Source organism: Delphinus delphis, chromosome 1 (assembly GCF_949987515.2).
Source record: "Delphinus delphis chromosome 1, mDelDel1.2, whole genome shotgun sequence".
Lineage (NCBI taxonomy): Eukaryota > Metazoa > Chordata > Mammalia > Artiodactyla > Delphinidae > Delphinus > Delphinus delphis.
Window position 1 is genome coordinate 154,799,720 of NC_082683.1, and position 23,663 is coordinate 154,823,382.

Here is a 23,663-nt window from a genome sequence, read left to right on the forward strand (position 1 = left end):
TGTTGTGTGCTAATCAAATGCACAACTGCATCTCAAGTTTCTCCAAGGAAACCTAAAGCATTCCAACGTAGTTGAAAATTGTGTGATCTGTGTGCTTGATAATAAAATTTTCATGACATATAACACAGATAAATTTCAAGTTATTCAAATGCAGCTAAACTTGTTCTTTTTGGATGTGATTAAAACTGTTGCAAATTAAGAATATAAATAGAACAGTGGAATTTGGGAATTAGAAGAAACTTCAGTTCTCCCTCTCCTGTTTTCTTCCTGGCATTCTCACGTACTTTTCAATGAAATATTATGTTAACAAAGCCAGTAAATCTGAAAGAATTACACAATATTTAATACCCAGCTTAACATTTTTACATTTTTATTGTTTTCCTCTAAAGGCAAACCCTGGCACAAGATTTCTTTCTGTTGCCCGCCCAGCCCATGATATCTGTTAAGTGCTCTTCTTTTCACTTTAAATCACACTGTGTGTTGATGGGAGATGCAGCTCATGCCATAGTGCCCTTTTTTGGGCAGGGAATGAATGCGGTAAGTTCTTTTTCTGTAGGTAAGTCCCTTAAATTTCTCTGGGTCAGTCTCAACTAAAAAGTCTTAAATAAAAAATATGCTTAAAACTATCCTCACATAATCTCTGAGAAAACAGTCAACTCAAAAACCATACCAGCTATTTAACTAGATTGATCTCTAAATATAGTCAACTCTTGGATTACTTGATGCAGTAATTTACTGTATAAAAAAGCATAAGATAGTTTTCTGTTCAGTTAGAAAATGTATTGATGACTTGAAATTTGGAAACTTGACTATCAGCAATTCAAGACTTAACTTTTAAAGTATATTTTTTCTAGAGATTATAATGTTAGTATCAAAAAAGAAAAATATCCCAAATTATCTTTTTTTTCCCTCTGCTTTTTCATTCCAAAAGAAAAGAAAACACAATTGATAGAGTTAAATAAAATGATGAAACAGACTAGATGTTGAATACTAGCTGCTTTAATGGAAATTTTACCATTCTGGCTAAAAAATATTTCAGAAAATGAATAGTGTTCAAATATTGAACATTAATTTTAAGGAATTCTAAAATAATTGTCTAGACAAACAATTATTTTATGTGCATGTGTGTTTGATTACTATTAGTTTTATAACCATAGTCTTATATTGTTTTGGTGAATGGGATATAGTCCAAGAATAAAGAGCTTATGAATCTAATCAATTATATTTTGAGCAAAGTAGTCAAAAACATTTTGTTTTACAAAAACATAACAAGAGAGGTGGGATCAAGTCGGCAGAGTGGGAGGACCCTGAGTTCACCTCCTCCCACGAACACATCAAAACTACAGCTACACATAGAGAAACTCACTGTGAACAACCTGAAGACTAGCAGAATAGCTCTTCTACAACCAAGGCTGTAAAGAAAGAACCACATGGAGTCTGGTAGGAGGGGAGGAGAATTGATCTAGTCAAGACATACACCCCTAGTGTGTGACCCAGAAGAGGAAGGGGCTATCACAGATTTGGGGATCCTCCCTGGGGAGCGAGGAGTTTGAGCCACATATTAGACACCCCAGGTCTGGGGTTCAAGGCCAGGAAAATGAGACTCCTTAGCTGTTTTGAAAACCAGTGTGGCTTACTAGGGGGCAGTAAGAAACTGATACTCTGCTCCTGAAGAGCATGTACACAGACTTGCTTGCTCCCAATCCCAGCATGGAGGCAGCAGACTGACAACTGCTGGTTGCTCTGGATGGCCTGCCAGGGCTGCCCCAGTGTACCCCACAACCTGCACTGGGCTCCTGCTCCAGCACCTCCTACTCTGGTGCTGTTCCCCACTAAGGTGGAGGCTGCTATTGCTAATGAGCATGCACACACCAGGGAAGAAATGCAACCAGCTCAGCACTGTGGCTCCAACCCCTCCAGCCCCCACCCTGCCTCTAACCAAGGTGTGTACACATGGGCAAAAAGCAGAACCAGTTTAGAAGTGTGGCTCCAAGCCCTCAGGAACCTGGCCATGCCCCCAACCAAGGCAGAGATTGTCATCACACTCAGCAGAAACCCACCACCCTTGGGGCTTCTACTCCAGGCCCTGGGAGCCTCAAACCCTACCCCATAGGGCAGTGACTGCCACTGAGTCTAGGAGAAGCCCTGGCTGCAACTGGATCTGGCTCTAGCCCCTCTGAATCCAGCCCTATTTCCCACCAAAGTGGTGGCTGCCAGCATACCCTAGGGGAAAGTGTGGCCCATGCTCACTTCAGATGCAGCTCTCCCACCAAAGCCAGTGGGCACGTGCAGACTGAATAGGACATCATAGGACATGCCTTCAAGACCAGGACAGGTAACTTTCACGTAATTTCATAGAGACAAACATAGAAAGTTAAACAAAATGAGAAAATGGAGGAATATGTTTCAAACAAAAGAACAAAGTAAAACCCTTGAAAAATACCCTAATGAAATAGAGATAAATAATTAACTTAATAAAGGGTTAGAAGCGATGGTCATAAAGATGCTCACCAAACTTGGGAGTAGAATGAAAGCACTCATTGAAAACTTCAACAGAGATTTAGAAAATATAAGAAAAAACCAATCAGAGCTAAAGAATATAATAACTGAAATGAAAAATACACTAGGGGGATTCAACAGCAGATTAGGTGATATAGAAGAATGCATATGTGATCTGAAAGAAGGAATAGTGGAAATCACAAAATCAGAACAGCAAAAAGAAAAACAAATTCTTAAAAATGAGACCTCTGAGACAATCAAACATACTAACATTCACATTATAGGGGTCTCAGAATAAGAAGAGAGAGAAAGAGGTAGAAAATGTATTTGATGAAATTGTGGCTGAAAACTTACCTAACCTGAAGAAGGAAACAGATATCCAGGTACAGGAAACAAAAAGAGTTCCAAACAAGATGAACCCCAAAATACCCACACCAAGACAATGAAAATGGCAAAATTAAAGAAAGAATTTTAAAGGCAGCAAGAACAAAACAAAGAATCACAAACAAGGGAACGCCCATAGGCAATCATATTAGCTGATTTTTCAGTAGCAGCTTTGCAGGCCAGAAGGGAATGGAATGATATGTTTAAAGTGCTGAAAGGAAAAAACCTACAACTAAGAATACTTTACCCAGCAAGGTTATTGTTCAGAATTGAAGGAGAGATAGTTTCCCAGACAAGCAAAAAGTAAAAGAGTTTATCATTACTAAATCGACCTTACAAGAAATGTTAAAGTGTCTTCTTTAAGTAAAAAGGAAAAGGCTGTAACAAGAAATAAGAAAAATAAGAAGGGAAAAATCCCACTGGTAAAGGCAAATATATGGTAAGAGCTGTGGATCAACCACTTAAATAAGCTAGAACAAAGGTTAAAAGACAAAAACTGTAAAATCAAGTATAATTACAATAAACAGTTAAAGGATAGGCCTGAAAATGTAAAATATGACATAAAAAACACAAACCATGGGGGAGGAGTAAAAAAAGTAGGTCTTTTAGAATGTTTTTGAACTTAAATGTCTATCAGTTTAAAACAAGTAGGTATAGTTTAGGTCAACATATATGAACTCCATGGTAACCACAAATCAAAAACCTAGAATAGATACACAAAAATTAGAGAGATAGGAACACAAACATAACACTAAAGAAAATCATCAAACCACAAAGGAAGAGACTAAAAGAAAAAGAAAAGAACAAAGAAGAACTACCAGAAAAAAAATAATAAAATGGCAATAAGCACATACCTATTAATAACCACATTAAATGTCATTGGATTAAATGCTCCAGTCAAAAGACATAGGGTGGCTGATTGGATTAAAAAATAAGATCCATCTCTCTGCTGCCTACAAGAGACTCACTTCAGAGCTAAAGACACACACACAGATTGAAAGTGAGGGGATGGAAAAAGATATTCCATGCAAATAGAAACAAAAGGAAAGCTGGGTAGCAATACTCATATCAGAAAAATTAAATTTTAAAACAAAGTCTATAATAAAAGAAAAAGAAGGACATAATATAATGATAAAGGGGTCAATACAGGAAGAAGATATAAAAACTGTAAACATATATGCATCGAATATAGGAGTACTTAAATATATGAAGTGAATATTGACAGACATAAAGGGAGAAATTGACAGTAATACAATAATAGTAGAGGACTTTAACACTCTATTTGCCTTAATGGATAAATCATCCAGACAGAAAGTCTAAAAGGAAACAGTGGCCTTAAATGACACATTAGACCAGGTGGACTTAATTGTTATTTACAGGATGGCAAAAGCAGTTTTAAAAGGGAAGTTTATAGCATTTCAGGCCTACCTCAAGAAAATAGAAAAGTCTCAAGTAAACAACCTATCTTATCTGAAGAAATTAGAAAAAGAAGAAAAAACAAAGCCCAAAGTCAGCAGAAGGAAGGAAATAATAAAGATCAGAGTGGAAATAAATAAAATAGAGAACCCCCTCAAAAAAAAAAAATAGAAAAGATCAATGAAATCAAGGGCTGGTTTTTTAAAAAGATAAACAAAAAACAGATAAACCTTTACCCAAGCTCACTAAGAAAAAAAGAGAGAGGATCCAAATAAACAAAATAATAAATGAAAGAGGAGAAGATATAACCATTATCACAGAAACACAAACAATCATAGGAGAATACTATGAATATGCCAACAAACTGGACAACCTGAGAGAAACAGATAGATCTCTAGAAACATACAATCTTCCAAGACTGAATCAGGAGGAAATAGATAATCTGAACTGACTGATTATTAGTACTGAAACTAAGTTAATAATCAAAAACACTCAACAAACAAAACCAGGACTAAGAAATTCCCAGATGAATTCTGCCAAACATTTTCCAAAAATTGAAGAGGAGGGAACACTCCCAAATTCATTCTGAGTTCAGCATTACCCTGATACCAACATATACAAAGACACTACAAAAAAATAAAAGAATATTACAGACCAATTTTTCTGATGAATATAGATATAAAAATTCTCAACAAAATATTAGCAAATAAATTTAACAATAAATTAAAAGAATCATAAACTATGATAAACTGGGATTAATCCCTGCAGTACAAGTATGGTTCAATATCTGCAAATCAACCAGTGTGATAAATCACATTATCAAAACAAAAGATAAAAATCACATGACCATCTCAATAGATGTAGAAAAGGCATTTGACAAAATTCAACATCCATTCTGATAAAAACTCTGAACAAAATTTGTACAGAGGGGACATATCTCAACATAATAAAGGTCATTTATGACAAACCCACAGATAACATCATACTCAGCAGTGAAAAGCTGAAAGCTTTTTCTCTAAGATCAGGAACAAGATAAGGATGTCCACTCTCACCATTTCTATTTAATATAGTACTGGAGGTCCTAGTCATAGCAATCAGACAAGTAAAAGAGGTAAAAGCCATCCAAATTGGAAAGGAAGACGTAAAACTGTCACTATTTGCTGATGACGTATTATATATAGAAAACCCTAAAGTCTTCACCAAAAAAATATTAGAACTAATAAATGAATTCAGTAAAGTGGCAGGATACAAGATTAATATACAGAAACCTGTTGCTTTTCTATGCACTAATAATGAACTATTAGAAAGTGAAAGCAAGAAAACAATATTAGAATTGCACCAAAAATAATAAAACACATAGAAATAAATTTAACCAAGGAAGTGAAAGACTTATACTCTGAAAACTATAAGACATTGATAAAGATAATTAAAGATGATAAAAATAAATGGAAAGATATCCTGTATTCATAGATTGGAAGAATTAATATTGTTAAAATGTCCATACTACCCAAAGCAATCTACAAACTTAATGCAATTCTTATCAAAATATTCATGACAGTTTTCACAGAACTAGAAAAAAATCCTAAAATTTGTAAGGAACTACAAAAGACCCTCAGTAGACAAAGCAATCTTGAGAAAAGAGAACAAAGCTGGAGGTATCATGGACCCTAAATTCAGACTATGCTACAAAGTTATAATCATCAAAACAGTATGGTAATGACACAAAAACAGACACATAGGTCAATGGAACAGCGAGCCCAGAAATAAACCCATGCAGATATGGTCAGTTAATCTACAGCAAAGGAGGCAAAAATATACAATGGGGAAAAGACAGTCTCTTCAATAAGTGGTGTTGGGAAAACTGGACAGCTACATGTAAAAGAATGAAATTAGAATATTTTCTCCTATTATACCCAAAAATACACTCAAAATGGATTAAAGATTTAAGTGTAGGATATGAAACCATAAAACTATTAGAAGAAAAGAAATGCTTTCACATAGGTCTTAGTAATACTTTTTTGGATCTGTCTCCTCAAGCAAAAGAAACAAAAGCAAAACAAACAAGTGAAACCTAATCAAACTTAAAAGTTTTGCACAGTGTAGGAAACCATCAACAAAAGGAAAAGGCAACCTACTGAATGGGAGATCTTTGCAAATGTAATGTCTGATAAGGGGTTAATATCAAAAATATATAAAAACTCATGGAACTCAATGTCAAGAAAACAAACAACCCAATTTAAAAAATGGGCAGAAGACCTGAATAGGCATTTTTCCAAAGAAGACATACAGATGGCCAACAGGCATATGAAAAGATGCTCAACATCACTAATCATCAAGGAAGTACAAATCAAAACCACCGTGAGATATCATCTCATAGTTGTCAGAATGGCTATCATCAAAAAGACAACAAAGAACAAGTGTTGTCAAGGATGTGGAGAAAAGGGAATTCTAGTAGTGTTGGTGGGAATGTAAATTGGTTCAGCCACTAAGGAAAACAGTATGGAGGTTCCTCAAAAAATTAAAAATAGAACTACCATATGGTCCAGAAATTCCACTCATGGTATGTATCCAAAGAAAATTAAAATGCTAATTTGAAAAGATATATACACCCCATGTTCATATCAGCATTATTTACAATAGCCAAGATATGGAAGCAACCTAACTGTCCATTAACAATGGATGGATAAAGAAGTACTATGTATATACAACAGAATATTACTCAACCATAAAAAAGAACAAAATTTTGCCATTTGCAACAACGTGGATGGACCTGGATGGTATTATGGTTAGTGAAATAAGTCAGACAAAGAAAGACAAATACTGTACGTTTTCACTTATATGTGGAATCTAAAAACTAAAGCAAATGAACGAATATAACAAAGCAGAAACAGACTCACAGATATAGAGAACAAACTAGTGGTTACCAGTGGGTAGAAGGGTAGGGGGAGGGGCAAGATAGAGGAAGGGGATTAAGAGGTACAAACTATGAGGCATAAAATAAATAAGATGCAAGGATGTAATATACAGCACAGAATATATAGCCTATATTTTATAATACCTTTATATGGACTATAATCTATAAAAATATCAAATCACTATGTTGTATACCTGAAATAAATATAATATGGTAAGTCAACTGTACTTAAATTTTTAAAAAAGTAAGGAAACATCAATTTTAGTATAGTGGATAATTAGAACTCCCTGGTTCAAAGTCTGGCTTCATGATTTATTAGAATATGTTCTCATGCAACTAACTTATTTCTACTTCCTTATCTGTAAAATTCGGATTTTAATATACCTATCTCATAGGAATTCTCCAGGAATAAATGAATTAATTAAATAAAGAATTTAAGAGTGTTATCTCATCCCTATATGGTATCTCTCATTTCTAAATTCCTATAGCATTAACAGCCTATATAATTGACAAATTTATTTGCTTCAGGTATGATATGTATAATTGATATAGAAATATTTTATTTCTTAACCTTTACATATTTTTATATTGTCTTAAAACCATAGTTTGAATTCCTAGGATGCAGGGAAACATAGCTTTTTATTTTCTTCTCCCTACTTCATTTAGCATAGTACCTTACTAATTTTGTAGATTTGTTGATTGAAAATTTGCTTTAATCTTGGCTTATAGAAAGTAAGTTAATATGAAAGTTCTATCCTGTCATTAAATTGCTCTAAATGTGAATCTTAAAGCCCTGAATAGTTTAAATATTATTCTAATGCTCATGGTAGAACAATATAATTATTTTTGCTTCTTGAAGAAGCAAAGGAATTGTCAAAATTACAAGTAATTTAAAATTTTGATCATATTCTAAATTATATATATATATATATATATGAGTAAATCGGGCAAAGATAAAACCATCAAACATACAGTCAATTGTCTTTTTAATCAGAATTCAATGCTAAGTGTGATTATTTGGCTGTTATGTGCTGGTTGAGAGTAAACATTCTGTGAATTATACTCACCAATGAAAAGTCTATTCAAAACTGCTAAGAAGTATTTATTATTTACAGTTTATTTTTTCTTGTTTTAGGGATTTGAAGACTGCTTGGTATTTGATGAATTAATGGATAAATTCAATAACGACCTTAGTAAGTAAAATTTCTCAACTGGACACGAACTAGCCTTGCTGATTAATTGTACACCTATTTCTGATCCTGGAAGATTACAAACCATGATGCATATTTCCTGTTCAGGATTATAAATTTTTCTATTAACAGTCTATGCCACTGTTGTTGCCCATATCAGACAAGGAACACCCAGAGAGGAAAAAATAGTTTCTTTTAAGTTTTACATGGAGGTCTATGCATCGATCAATACAAAGATAAAAGTTCCGAGCACCAAAGTTTGGCAGAGATATACTCCTTTCCCTCCCTCTCAGCCTAGTTAACCTCCATGCCTATAATCCCTACAGCATGCCCTCAGAAACACTTTTAGAAGCTCCAGAATTTTCTTGCTTTTTGCCTTATCAAAGGTTGCATCTGATACTTCCATTTGCCTTTTGATTAAAATTAATTCCAGAAATATATTAATTTTACAAGTATTGAAGTTTTAAACTTTATGTATAATTCTGAAAGTAAGTTAAATTAAACGTACATAATTTTCACCTGTAAAAGAAATTGCAGATAATAGCCTGAGAACTGGATAACTTTTATTGCTTCTCAGCATTACATGTCCTCAAAGGTCACCTCTGAATTTAAACCTGTTTCAGGTAAGGGATAGACTTAGAGAACCAGCTTTGAATCTACACCCAGATTCCAGTCTTGACTTGCTGACTTATTAGCCCTTTGACCTTGAACAAGTCACTTTATCTTTTTAAAGTCTCAGATTTTTTTTCCCATCAATAAAATGGGGATAATACTACTTCAGAGAGTTGTGAAGTTTAAATCAAATGATTTGTGGAAAGCTTTTTTTAAAAAAAGCCTAACCCACGGATTACAAACTAGTGGCTGCCAGTGGGTAAAAGGGTAGGGAGAGGGGCAAGATAGAGGAAGGGGATTAAGAGTTACAAACTATGAGGTATAAAATAAATAAGCTACAAGGATATATTGTACAACACAGGGAATATAGCCAATATTTTATAATAACTATAAATGGAGTATAACCTTTAAAAATTGTGAATTACTATGTTGTACACCCATAACTCATATAATATTGTACATCAACTATACATCAAGAAAAAAAAAGAAAAAAAAAAAGCCTGGAACAAAGTAAGTTCACAGTGAAAATATTTTTAAAGTGCTATAGGGAGTCAGTGAACACTGTGCTGTCTGAATCTGAAAAGATTATAGATTCCAGGGTAAATTTCTTCTGGTTTTCTTCCTTTCTTTCCCAGTTATCTCACTCAGATGCTCAGGATCCAGAAGTATTTTGTTTCCTCCCTTCTTAGCCCTTGTGTGATTGGTTAGCATGTAATGACAATGGTGGAGACAGACGGAGGGCTCATGTAACAGAACATACTGTCAATACTGGTTTTAGTTACAAGAGAATGAAGATAGAACAAAAATTATCACAATAATAACTAACGTCACTGAACATGTAATATGTGTTGGGTATCTTGCTGATTTTTATCACATTATCTCATGAAAAACATGGGGCATAGGTACTATTCTTGTCTCTATTTTACAACTGAGGAAATTTAAGCTTAGAGATGGTTAAGTAACTTGCCCAAAGTCAAGTAGCTAGAAGTGGTGAAGCTGGGACTTGCACCCATGTTCTCTGACTTCAGAAATGGCTTCCTCAGAACTAGAGTTGTTTGGCCCTGTGAAGTTATATTAGTTAGTTATTAATTTATCAAATATTTATTCAGTGTTTACCATATACCAGGTTAAGTTTTCAAACATGAATATAACATGAGTCCTGCCTCTGGGAGATAACAGAATAACAGGGTATGTTTAAGCTAATGAGGTGCCTTAGGTAAAATGAAACAAATGTATATGGGGTAGCAAAGAAGAACAAAAAGGAGAGTAGCAAATTCTAAGGATTTGGGGTCATTTACAGTCATTTATATGAACTGCTTTCCATTTGTGAAATAAAAATAATGATTCACTAATCTAGTATATATTATAACAACTTTATCATAAGTTTTATTAAATCATAGGTAATGGGAAATGCCCCTGTGTTATTGCTCAGTATTCATAGATTGTTGGTCATACAGTCTTGTTGTCCAGAGTTTTAAAAGGTTAGTAGAGACCACTGATAGAGAATACACCATTTCATTTGAACTGTGTAGAGTCAAGCACATTGTTTACAGACTGTTTTGGAAAAGATATATTATTTAACTTGGTTTCTAGGTATGTGCCTTCCTGAATTCTCAAGATTAAGAATTCCAGATGACCATGCAATCTCAGACCTATCCATGTACAATTACATAGAGGCAAGTGAGAATGTTTGGTTCTATTCAATGAGATCATGCACTGACATTCTAATAAACATTCTTTGCTTTAATGTTTCTTTGATCCCCGTCTCATGCATGCTGCATAAGAATAGGTGCCAAGAGAAAACATACACACACACACACACACACACACACACACACAGAGCATTCCTTACACATAGTTGAACTTTGACTATAAAGACAGTGATAATGACCCACACACATCACCTCCAACTACATTTCAGGGACATTTAGGAGGTAACAAAAAAGACAAAATGTCTGGTTTCAATATCTGATAATTCATAGGCTCAAGGCTTAGACATTTAGTAGAGGTACTAATATGCTATTTTAATGAAAAATTATTTTTGATATGAGTTAACATATTTGGAAAATTTAAGAGACATTAAATAACCTTTCCATTCTTAACATTATAAGCTGCAAACTTAAATTAGCACTGAAATCCTTTGGGGTTTTTTGCACTGAAAGAAATATGTAATACCAAAGAAATTCATAGTCAGTAGGTTACTACTCAGAAGGAAAACACAATTCCATTTTAAGCCAGTCACATGAAAAGCTCACAGTAAATGGTTGTGGTTATAGTTTTTAAATAATCAAATGAAAAAATTTACAAGATAAAAATTTTAAAAAGAGTATAGTTGTTTTCCATCTCTCCTGAAGACAGAAAGAAATAAAATAGACTTCAACTCAAGCAGAATTGTTTCATATGTGGTGAAGGAAGTTCTATAAGATACTGGAAGTCTCACTGATGTATTTTGCCTTGTCTTTGAAAACAAGACAACTACAATGTAATGTTTATCCTGAATATGGAGTATATCAAGACAGGCCTAGTTTTAAACAGATCTCTTCTTGCCATAAATAATGTTCCAAACTGACCAGGAAGTAACAGAAATTAGTCAAGTCTTTGGGCTCACAGACTACTCACAGATCCATACAAACAGACTCTTACTGAAATAGAGTTGGCCCCCATGCAAAATAGAGTTCTCTAACAGGTTTTCCATAATTGCTCTACCTTTTCAAGTTATTGTTCTCTGACATTGACTGAAAAGGATTGGAAATGACTGAGAAGAATTGAAAATAAGAATTTATTTGACTACCTTCAGTCTGGCTTTGTGGTGAATGGGAATAAAGAGTGATAAAGTTGCAGAAAACAATTAAAGGTACTTTGTTCAAGGTATTCTTTGAGACTCCTTACATTATTGCAGATGCGAGCACACGTCAACTCAAGGTGGTTCCTCTTCCAAAAGAACATAGAGAGATTTCTTCATGCTATTATGCCATCTACCTTTATCCCTCTTTACACCATGGTAAGGTCTGGATTTAAGACTTTTCCTCATTTTAATCTTCTGTTTAGCCGTTAAAGAATACACAAGAATACTTTTTAAACTTTCTTACAGGTCACCTTTTCCAGAATAAGATACCATGAGGCAGTGCTGCGCTGGCATTGGCAAAAAAAGGTTGGAACAGATTACACTTATTTTTAATCTGATGTGTTGAATTTCACAGTGTTATGGTTATGTTTACCTCAGGCAAATATGGAAATAATGTGACAGACACTAGGTGTTTGCCTTTCAAATTAAAAAATGTCCTGGATACACAGGTGGCAGAATGCCTAATGAACAAAATTACAAAAAGAGGCAATCCCTGAGGAGAAGAAATTCAAAAAAGAAATTGATGCTAATATTTCTAAACTTTCTACTTTATTTTATCAATGTGACCTTTTATTTAGCAATTGACTTTTGCTTCATGCAATACTCCTATGGGTTTAATTTACAAAACTGGACAGAAGCAAATCACTTATAAAACACAGTCTAATTCCAGTGTAATGCTATTTCACATTAATTTTGGGCAGTTGACTCACAGATGCCATTAAATGGAGATTCAGATTCCTGATCTTCCACTGTGGAAACTTTACAACTTCACTCACTAAACAAATAGTATGTAAACATTGAGCTGGGCATGGTGATGAACATAAAGCAGCCCCTACTCTTTGCATAGCTCAGAGACTAGTGGGGGAAATGGACACCTGCAGTGAAGAGGCACTGCCCTAGTGGGGAATGGGCATGGGCATAGGGAGGGGGGCGTGGAGGTTGAAGAAACCTCTCACATGTTCAGAATGGGAATGGCAAGTATTTCAGTGGACCTGGAAGAAGCACATATGTGTGAAAATGGCTAGAGGTGGAGCTGGAACAGTAAGTAGGACCTGAAACATCTTGAATATTATTTTGAGGGAAACAGGAAGACAAAGGCAGCTCATAGTCTCAGGTGTGGATTTTAGAAAGATTTAGAGGCTAGATTGGAATGAATCAAGATTTATTCATACAGAGGTGAATAAAATAAGGTCCCTGCCTTCAAGGAACTAAAAGTCCAAAGGGGAAAGAGACAGTGACAGGCAGTTAGAATGCAGGACAATAAGTGCAGTGAAAGAGACCAGGATGATACGAGAGTGCACGCAACCCAGACTAGACTGAACCTCAGCTCGTGCGGTTGATAGACTGTAGGTGGTGAAGGTGCATGTTTAAGTCTTTGAATGTGTGTCTTCCAAGTCACAGAGGCCAATGAACCCATCACTCTTCTCAGGGACACTTTGTGCAGGGTCTGAGCAATGACTGAATCATTTGTGGCTTCTTTCAAGACAGAGTTAACAGTTATTTTTTTTTTCAACTGTGAATTTTTTTTATGGCTGGACAAAGGTTAACTGTTAAGAATTCTTTATACAGACACATAGATTCAGGAGTTTCTGGGAAGAGAGAGAGGAGGGAGAAAGGGAGGCAGGAAGTTCCAAATTCTTGACCTTGCCAGATATTTCAGGACTTCACCTAGTGGTCATGCAATTACGTCACTGTTTCAGTTTAAAGAACAAAGAGGAAATTGTATAAAACGTCATTTAAAAATGAAGTCTACTTGAAAGATTTTAATCACTGCACAAATAAAGTGAAATTTCTTGCTCTTTTTTTACAGGTGATAAACAAAGGACTCTTTTTCTTTGGAACACTGATAGCTGTCAGTGGTACTTACCTACTTATGCGTTCCAAGTCACTGAGACCCCTGGACTACTTGAGAAGACCATGGGACTGGGTCACTTACTTCCAGAATACAGGGCATGTCTCCCTGTAAACTCCCTGGAGTCACTAGAACAAATTCCCAATGTCATTAGAAAGTGATAAAAAGATCCTGAAGTAGCAAATATTAGATTTCTCTGTAACCAAAACAGGATTAAAATCATGTTTCCATCATCATATTTAATTCACTAATAGAAGATATTTATCAGCTTATAAATTCAATGTAGAATTTCTCTGTGAGCTCACTGAAATTGTTGAAAAAATAACCCACCACTTTAAGTAAAACTCAGCTTCCCCACAGCACTATGCTTAGGTCAGATCATTCTAAATATAAAAGTGCAGTGACTAAGATCTCTTTCACGTCTCAAAAAGTAAGGCCCTAGAGACCTCAATGAAGTCACTGATCACCCTTTTCTTTAAAGGACATAATAGAAGTCATGATAGGATTGACTTAACATCTGGGACTAAAAGTTGCAATTTGCCTAATATATTAACTGCATTTTTCATTACCTGGATGGAACTTACCTAAGCACAGGGCTCAGATTTTCTTGCTAAAACTAGAAGTGTAAATGAGGGATTGGGGGGCTTTCGAGAGAGTTCAAAATGAATTGATTTTATTTCCCAGTCTTCAAAAGGCAATATTACCTTCTAAGGATTTTTTTAAAAGGCTATTAAAGCCACACTAAGTGAAGGATAGGAAGAGCTTTATTTATAAACTAAATATCTATATACATAAAAGAGTGGAAAGGAAACAAGGGGAGACAATTTTCATAGAAATATGAAGCCATATTTTATTCCATTTCAGAAGCAATTTACTAACATTCTTGAACTATATGCTACAAAACTAGCAACAAACTTGATGTTTAAATGTTCATTTAGTGAAACTTTTTTCTTGCTTCTTCCTTCTTCAATAGGCCAACTGAATCATTTAGAAGTCTTTCAAATGTGATTAATTATGAAAATGCAACACTAGTAGAACAGTCATGTAAGAAATAAAAATTAGGAAATAAAATGATTCACTTTCTTGCCTATATTGTCAAGGAAATTCTTGAGTCCTAATAATCCATGTTTAGACTAAATAATGACTCATGGAAAAATGGTCTCTTCACTAACACTGACCATTATTTATCCAGTGTATTGACTGAAGATCAATAAAGATTTTTATTTAATATTCACATTTTGTGAATACAGTTTTACACTTATTTTCATCCCTCTTCAAATGTAGGTTTGTTTGTTTTTTGCTGGAACTCCTTTTCTAAATCTCTCAATAGAATTCTTGGCAAAATTGTGGGAAATTACTAGAAGGAGGGGCTAAGCCTGCCATGTTCATATTTGAAATGAAATAGATGGAGATACCTATCTGCCATTAACATCAGCTTCACCATGTACATCATCTGCTAATGTATGATTACCAATAAACCTTGACCACCTTGACATTTTATTTTCTTTCCTGTGTTTCTTTTTAATGGTATCTTCTAGAGCTTGCTCAGTAGCATATTGGTCTGAAGCTCCTCTTTATCATATTATACATAGAGCAATAGTCTTTTGTTTCACATAAAGTTAAGGAATTGATTTTCTTTTTCATCCTAAGAATTGTCTCTTTGATAAATTTGATTGAGCAAACATTTGACATGACACTGAATAGGACCCAACACTACAGAAAATTAAAGATTTTCTAGCTATTTCACACAAGTGTATGAGACAAAGTTATTTTAAGAGCTAAGTATTTTTGAGAAATGTGTTATGTGCCTTGGAAAATACAGTCTTTTAAAAATATATATTTGAAGTGAAAACTTCCAATATGTTAGAAGTTGATGGTGCCTGATGCCCACCTTGTGCAAGTCGTTTTTCATTATACAAAGCACCCGTTGAATTAAAAGAATTTGTCTTGCTCAGTTACTCCTTGAGGCCAGAGAGCAATTCAGATTTCCTGTTGAACCACAAAAGTTCTGTTGATATTACATAGAATGGGGATTCCAAAACAGTTCTTTTAATGGTAGTCTAAATGTGGTATCTGATTTAAAGCCCCATCTTTCATTACCATTATTCTTTCCTATAAAGGACAAACTTGGATTACATCGACCTATGACCCACTGGTTCTCTCACCGTCAACTGATAGTGATTCATCATTAGTGATGACAAAAATGATGGAAGAAGAGTTAAAAGTCAGTTTTTTCTTTGGTCTGTCCCTATCTTTCTGTGGCATCACAATGAGTTGGATTTGCATTTCACTCCCAACTGCTGGTAGATCTTTAGCTGGTCACTGGCATCTCTGCAGTCGGAAACATAGGAGCTGCAAAAGGGCTCTTCGAAACTGGGCAGGGAGAAAATAAAGTTGAATATTAAGTAAAGGTTTGGATTGACATTCAAGAAAATTAGGTAAATTTAATTTGGGTTGTTCTTTTTTATTTGTTAGCTGACGTGGAGTTAGGTGGTAATGCTCAGATCTACTTAAGCCTGGAGTTTAGTGTCTTTTACTTATTATAATTCTTATTAACTTTACCACATAGGTCTCTTTCAATACCTTATAATAGCCATAGATTCAAGTTGCATGAATCTTCCAAGCAGGCAGCTAGATGTGTTTCCTTAAGGGATTTTGAACATTAATTCATTCCATAAATATTCAATGAGCCCCTATGAGGTGAGGCAATTTGTGCTACAATCTGGGGATATTATGGGCAGCAGAGACAGACAAGGTCCTTCCTGGTAGAGTTTACAGCTTAGTGTACTCACTAATATTCCTTTAATTAGGTTAAGATTTTTTTTTTTTTGGATCAAGATTACAAATCAGTTGGTGAAAATATACAACAGCAAACCAGGTTCAAATCCAGACACCAACACGTCCTGAAGCAAACAACTTCTTTTACTTCTCTGAACCTGTCTCATAATCCATAAATAAGATACTATTAGTGCCTATTTCATGGAGTTTTGTAAAGATAATTGATACAATCTGCATAGTGCAGTAAGAATTTTAAATAAATTATTAACTTTGATTGTAGTTATTATTACTAAACATAAAATGTTTTCTGATGTATTAAATACTGATTTTAATACAATTTTACCTAACAAGTGCAAACCTCTATTGGTAGGTCTTAGAATTGTTATTATTTTCTCTGGGAATATTCTACATTTCTTCTTAAACCCTCTACTTTCCTATAAAATGCTTGATTTAGGTTTTTATCCTTGAAGCTGCTATGAATAATCTCTGTAAAAGTATTATATTTTCCAACAACCCCACCAACATGGTGAAAATGATCAGTTAATTACAAAGCTTACCTTTCTGATCATGAAGATATAGATAACTGGATTATATACAGTGCTTGATTTAGCAAAGAGATATCAAACAGTAGATATTATTGTAGGAGTGAACAGGTGTCCATAACCATTAAACACCAAGAAACAAATCACAATATAAGGCATCCAAAAGATCAGAAAGGCAAATATCATGAAAAAGCACATTTTGGCCAGTTTCTTTTCATATCTTAAAATCTTGAACATTTGAATTGTCTGAAGATCTTCAACAAAACGGAGCTGCAGAAAGAAGAAGGAAAATAAAGGGGTGAAAATGAAAAAATCATTTTTGTTTGTTGTTTTCATAACAAATATGCAGGCACCATTCTTGGCCCCACCTTAATGGAAAGAGAACTGAATAGGACCTTGGGAGGCTGGCATCTGATCCAGGACCTGCAGCTGGGCCCAGCCCTTAAACTCTCTGGGCCTCAGTCTCCTCACCTTAATATAATATATTGAACTAAATAGCCTCTTAGATCCTTCAACGGTTTTTAATGTTTTCTAATTGGCTTAAAGAAGAAGAAAATGAACTCTTTTGCCTAGATCTTCAAGTCGCTAAAAGACAGCCTGAAAGAGCCATGATAGGGACTTCCCTGGTGGTCCAGTGGTTAAGAATCCACCTTCTAATGCAGGGGACGTGAGTTCCATCCCTGATTGGGGAACTCAGATCCTTCATGCCACCGGGCAACTAAGCCCTCACACTGCAACTGCTGAGTCTGTGTGCTGTAGAGCTCAAGCACCACAACTAGAGACAGGCTGCATACCACAATGAAATATTCTGCATGCTGCAATGAAGATCCCGTGTGCCACAACTAAGACCCAACAAGGCCAAATAAATAAATATATAAAAAGAGTCATGATAAATTGGAAAAAAATTCTCCATAATCCTAGAATCTCTTTTATCCAGAGCATAATCCTCAAATTCTCAAACCAGGCAGCAAATGTGATGTCAGTAGTTCTACATGTTAAAGCCTACAGCTGGTCTTGATGAAAACTTAATTCCTAAATAAATTCTTCCTGGAAACTACTGTGACTTCCACTTTACAGCTAATGACTATAAAGTGGAGTTTTGATGAGCAATTTGCTTGGGTTTGTTTCATCAGTGGCTCAGCTGCAGAGGATAGAGCTCAGTAAAGCCCAGATAGCCCACTTCTCTAAACTTTTTACTCCTAGTTTTACTCCTAGTTTGTCCCCACTAACAGTATTTAGGCATAATGGCCTATAGTCTGAAAGTTCTTTGACTTTCTCAGATAAAAAAACTCTTTAGAAGTATAACAGGGAATAAGAAATCTGACTTCATATTAGACCTGTTTCTTTTACTTTAACCTTTGTATTCTACTGCTTTTGCTACAAGTTAATCACTAAAGGGATGCTGCCAATAGCTGAAAATATACATAATGGTCCATATCCAGAACCCTGCTCCCATGCCTGAATGTTAAACCAAAATACCTTTGTTCTGCTCACAACATCCTGATGCAGCCCACTTGTCAAATGGCTGCAGGAAAGAAGAAATTAACACATCCTTTCCCAGAGTCTGGCTGAAATCAGGAAATAATTGCAACAACTTATGGCCTTTTAACTTTACCTCCTCACCTCCCCCCTCTTTGTTCTATAAAATAAACTAGCATCCAGACCCCAGAAACAAGATGGTTCTCTAAGACATTAGTCTGCCATCTTCTCAGACTCCTGGCTTTCCAGATAAAGCCATTAATTCCTTGCCCCAAAGCCTTGTCTCCCAATTTATTGGCCTGTCATGTGGCTGGCAGAACAATCTTGGACTTGGTAACAGAAGTTCCTCCTATTATTGTGATAAACGTGTTATTAAGAAGGGGAGAATATTCCTGTACATCAAAAGTATATTCATTCCCACGTGCCGTGGATCGGCTGGGCTCATTAGCCATGGCCGCTGAGCCTGCGCGTCTGGAGCCTGTGCTCCGCAACGGGAGAGGCCGCAACAGTGAGAGGCCCGTGTACCGCAAAAAAAAAAAAAAAAAAAAAAAGTGTATTTGTAAATAAAATGGATATTTCTGACATCTTAAGAAGCTAATTTTGCTACAAAAATACAAATGCTTTATATATTGATATAAGAAAAGGTATCTGGCATACCACTGATACTTAATATATAATTTTAACCTGGGAAATTTATTGCATTTCGACAAACTGTAAGTGTTCCTTTTATTTCTAGCATTATCATAAAAGTTAAGGAAACATTTTCCGAAGAAATCTGTTAAAACATGTGCTTATAGTATTTAAAAATATATTTGAATTGATATATCTAAATCATTGATGTCATCTAAACTTTATTTAAGAAACTATATTCTTATTAAATTATGTATTCCTATTGACAGAGAATAGAAGAAAACATAGATAATTAAAATGGTTGATTTTTTTTCTAGAGTAGAGGAAATGTGTGTATGGTAGTGAGTATTAAATTTCTGGTACTATTATTATCTGTGTGTGTATTCTATTTTAAAAGAAACTATTTTATTTAAAGTGATAGGATATTATTCTATTTTCAAAACAGGATTTTGGTGGGGGGAGGATTTTTCCCTAGAGATTTTAAGAAGGTTGTGGAGTTCTAGTAAAAGCTTTAGATGTGGAATTAAAAGATCTGGGTTCATATTCCAGATTCACCACTTTTGCTCCCTGTGTGATGTTGAGCAATTCAATGACCTTCTCTAAGAGTAATGATTAAAGGAGGTTAAAATGTGTAACTTATTAAACAGAAGTTGAGTCCCAGTTCCACACATACGACTTTGTGGAATTGTTTTTGAGATTATGTATTTATATTTGAATTATATTTGAAACAACCATACTTATTCATATGCATATGTACTTTTATGATAATATAGGATATTAGGAATCACGATTTATGACTCCTTGGAGTTTCAATTAACTAGTAATACACCACTTGTCAATGATCTGTGCCCCAAGTCCCCACTATCTAGGGCCCAACAATTTTATCTGTACCACTTTCTGGGCAATGTCAGTCCCCATAATTTCTCACCACTTATCAAAGCAGAGAACTCATTTATCATTCTGGAATTACATGCATACTGGAGAAATTAATTGAAGAAAATGTTGGTTTATGCTTCCCCAGTTCCTCTGGTATAAGGAAAAGATCTGACTAAAGTTTCAGATTATTTGGGTTTGTATATGTGACGTTTCCATGATTATTTTTCATTTATCTCTTTTTGGCTTCTTTGTTTCATCATTCTCAATTCCTTTACTCTGCTTATTTTCCAAATAAAGAGCTCTACTTTATGTCTTGCCCCCTTTATCCAATCATTTGAGGATATTTTTCAAAATTGTTATGGATAAAGCAAAAGTATTGATACATACACAAATTTGTCCTAAAGGAGGAAAGACTTAAGACAAATCCCCCAGAATTACCTCTAATGGTGTTCTTTGCCTATATAAATGGCAACGCCTAGTGCTTGGTGATTCAGATACCTGTAGGTTTTTCAAAGACTTTACTATGAGTCCTTCTCAAGGGAGTAGCTATGTCTCTATTGCTATTACAAATAACCTCTCTGGATAAGGAAATAGAAGCAATTCCTTGCACCAAGCTCTGTGTTGAGTTTATAGCACAGTCAGTAGTCAAATCTCTTTGTACTTTCACCACTCCCCTTTCCTAAACCCTCTGTAAATTTTTTCCAAAAATAGTCACTGGTCCCTATTGCATGTAGGTACTGTTCCAGCTATAGGTGAAAAAATAAATAAGAGTGGGTCTCTTCTCTTGAGGAATTCACTATTTGGTGAGGGTGACAGGCACATAAATATACCATTTCCATAGGTGATAACATGCCATGAGGGAGGTGATCGGAGAGGGCTATGGGAATACGCAGTAGGGGTAACAAATTCAGAGGTAGATAAGAGCAAACAGATCCTGATCTCAGCCTTCCGAGGTGAGGAGGAGTTTAGACAAGGAGGAGAGACAGAATGTTCCAGGGTTAAGGCAAAGAGGTAAAAGAACATGTCAATTTCTGGGGACAAGAAATACTGTAGTTGACTGAAGCTTGAGGTGGCAAGAGGGAGGGAATGTAAAAAAATCAGACTGGACAGGCAGATGAGAGATGGCCACACAGGACCTCATAGTCAGCTCAGGGGCCTTACTTTTAATCATGAAGGCAATGGAACCCTTAAAGGATTTTAGGCTGGGTAGTGACATAAGAAAATTTTCATTTGAGGACAATTAATCTGGTGGCAGTATGAAGAGAATGGATTAGAGGAAGGCAAGAATAAAGAAAGGAAAACTAAGATCCTTTTGAATTGAGTCTGGCAGGCAAAAAAATTGAGAGGACAAAATAGATATATGGAAATATATTTGAGGTTCGATAGATAAAAATTGATAATTGTTTGGGTGTGAGGGAGACATGGATGAAGAATAGTCAAAGATTACCCCTTAGTTTCTGGCTTAGGTAGATAGGAGTGATGACCATTCACTAAGAAAGGGAATGGAGGAGTAGAGACTTGGGGGGAAAGATGACCAATTCATCTTCACACATGTTGAATTTGACAAGTCTGTGGACTATCCACATGGAGGTATTCAATAGGCAATTGACTATGAGGATCTGATAGAGGTCATAAGAACAACCTGGATCAGAAGTAGAATTTCAAAGTCACCATGCTATTGTTAGAAGGAAAATACTGCCAATATATGAGATTGCCCATGTCTATTGCGTAGTATTGAGACAGGCTGGGACCTGGGACCCGGGACCCTTTGCTGCAGTGCTTGCACCTGGACACACGTCTCCTCAAGCAACAAAATACAAAGAAACTATAAGGGACTAAAATTAACTGCATGCATGTGCAGTTGGGGCAAATTATGGACAATGAGATACAAAGAGACCAAAAACCCAACTGCTACTTCTGAAGAGTCGGGAGCAAAAGCAGGGTGTCAAGAGCAAAAGCATGCCCCCTGCACACAACACCACCAAAGGGGTGGGCAAACCACCTAAGCCACCCCTTTAGCCCATCTCTGGGCCCACTCCTACCCTCACCCCATATAAAGAACCAGCTGGCCCCGCCTCAGGAAGCGAACAAGGGAACTTGTTACTTGTTTTTCTCCTCCCTGCTGTAGCAGGGACCCCAATAAAGGCTTGCCTGAATTTCTTATCTGTCCTCTCATCAATTTCTATTGATTAAGGAAGGCCAAGAACCCTGGTCAGTGACAGAATGAGATGAGAGCTAAGCATAGAATGCTGGGGAGGCCCAAGGAAAAGAAGCCTTTGAAGGAGACATGAGACGATGGGGCCCAGAGAGTCAGCAACAAAGATAAAAGAGAATGGGGTCCTAGAAACACTGAAAGCAGAAACTCACAATTAAGTAGGAGCTGTCAACAATGCCACAAGTCTCAATGCCACAGATGCCAGAAAAAAAAGAGATTGAAATGTGTCCAATGGCTCTAACATTTGGGAGACCATCAATGACCTTAATAAGGCTGTTTCTGTGAGAGTGTGGTAGAAGAAGGAATCACCAATTTGCAATGGGTTGAGGAATAAATATGTGAATTTACTAAACTACAGACTCTGAGGCAGTGGCTATATCTTATTCACTGTGTATCCTTAGAGATTAGTAATTGCCTTTGCTTGGACTTCCATAACAAAATACTGAGTGGCTTAAACAATAGAAATTTATTTCTCACAGACTTGGAGACTGGGACGTCTAAGATCAAGGTACCAGTAAGGTAGGTTTCATTGTGAGGCCTCTTTTCTTGGCTTGTAGATAGCCAAATTCTCTCTATGTTCTCCTATCAGTGGAGAGAGAGAGTGAGAGCTCTGCTCTCTCTTTCTTTTCTTATAAGGGTACTAATCCCATCATGAGGGCCCTACCCTCATGATCCCATTGTCATATATCCCTAATTACCTACCAAAGGCCCCATCTCCTATACCATCACATTGAATGCTGGGGAGACAACAAATATTCAGCCCATAACAGTAAATAATTGGTACATTTTAGATGCTCAATAAATATTGGTCAAATGAATGCTTATTGAGTGACGATGTAGCACCAAAAGCCACCAATGGTTCTTTGAGTTAGCAGTGATGTGGAGAGAAATAAACTGATAACTAGAGGGAGTTGAGAGTATATTTTGCTTTTGAATTAAATTATCATGGTTGTATGCTACAGATAAAGAGCCAGTACTGAGGGAGAGATTGAATATATGAGTAAAAGAGAAAATTATTACTTGAGAGAGGTCCCTGAGGCAGAGATTGGGGTGAGGAAGAAAACAAGAATCTAGGATCAGTTTGGTCCTGAGAGACCTCTCCCATTCCCTTGCAACTGAAGAGAGGGATATAAGAATGAGTGGGGGCATTTGGCACCACTGGGACTCCTGTGATCCAAGCAGTCATACCACCTCTGTGCCTGGTCCTCACAGGGATAGACCCAAGGGCTCCAAGGCAGCCTCAGGACCAGACTCCTGTTGGTGGACCACACACAGAGGTGGGGATAAAACCAAAGCTGGATGGGGTGACTAAGGAAGAAGATCAAAAATCTTTCCATCAGCTGTGCAAGCTGCAAATTAAATACCCGTGATCATCTAGGTAGACCCTGCATCTATGGAATATCTGAGTAGACAGTGAGTGTTCCCACAAGT

The 23,663-nt window shown here is 35.9% G+C and overlaps 2 protein-coding genes across 2 annotated transcripts in view; one reads left to right on the top strand and one right to left on the bottom strand.

The window, feature by feature from the left end:
* KMO (kynurenine 3-monooxygenase) overlaps positions 1 to 15,210 on the top strand; it is a 76,751-nt gene extending 61,541 nt beyond the window's left edge. The window contains 7 exon segments of the mRNA XM_059996743.1: positions 390 to 537; positions 8,349 to 8,406; positions 10,609 to 10,691; positions 11,915 to 12,016; positions 12,107 to 12,166; positions 13,671 to 13,808; positions 13,811 to 15,210. Of these exon segments, the coding sequence (XP_059852726.1) occupies positions 390 to 537; positions 8,349 to 8,406; positions 10,609 to 10,691; positions 11,915 to 12,016; positions 12,107 to 12,166; positions 13,671 to 13,808; positions 13,811 to 13,873 (652 nt within the window). The 3' untranslated portion in view covers positions 13,874 to 15,210.
* A 614-nt stretch (positions 15,211 to 15,824) lies between these two features.
* OPN3 (opsin 3) overlaps positions 15,825 to 23,663 on the bottom strand; it is a 58,522-nt gene continuing 50,683 nt past the window's right edge. The window contains 2 exon segments of the mRNA XM_060020302.1: positions 15,825 to 16,085; positions 17,048 to 17,302. Coding sequence (XP_059876285.1) covers positions 15,825 to 16,085; positions 17,048 to 17,302 — 516 coding nt within the window.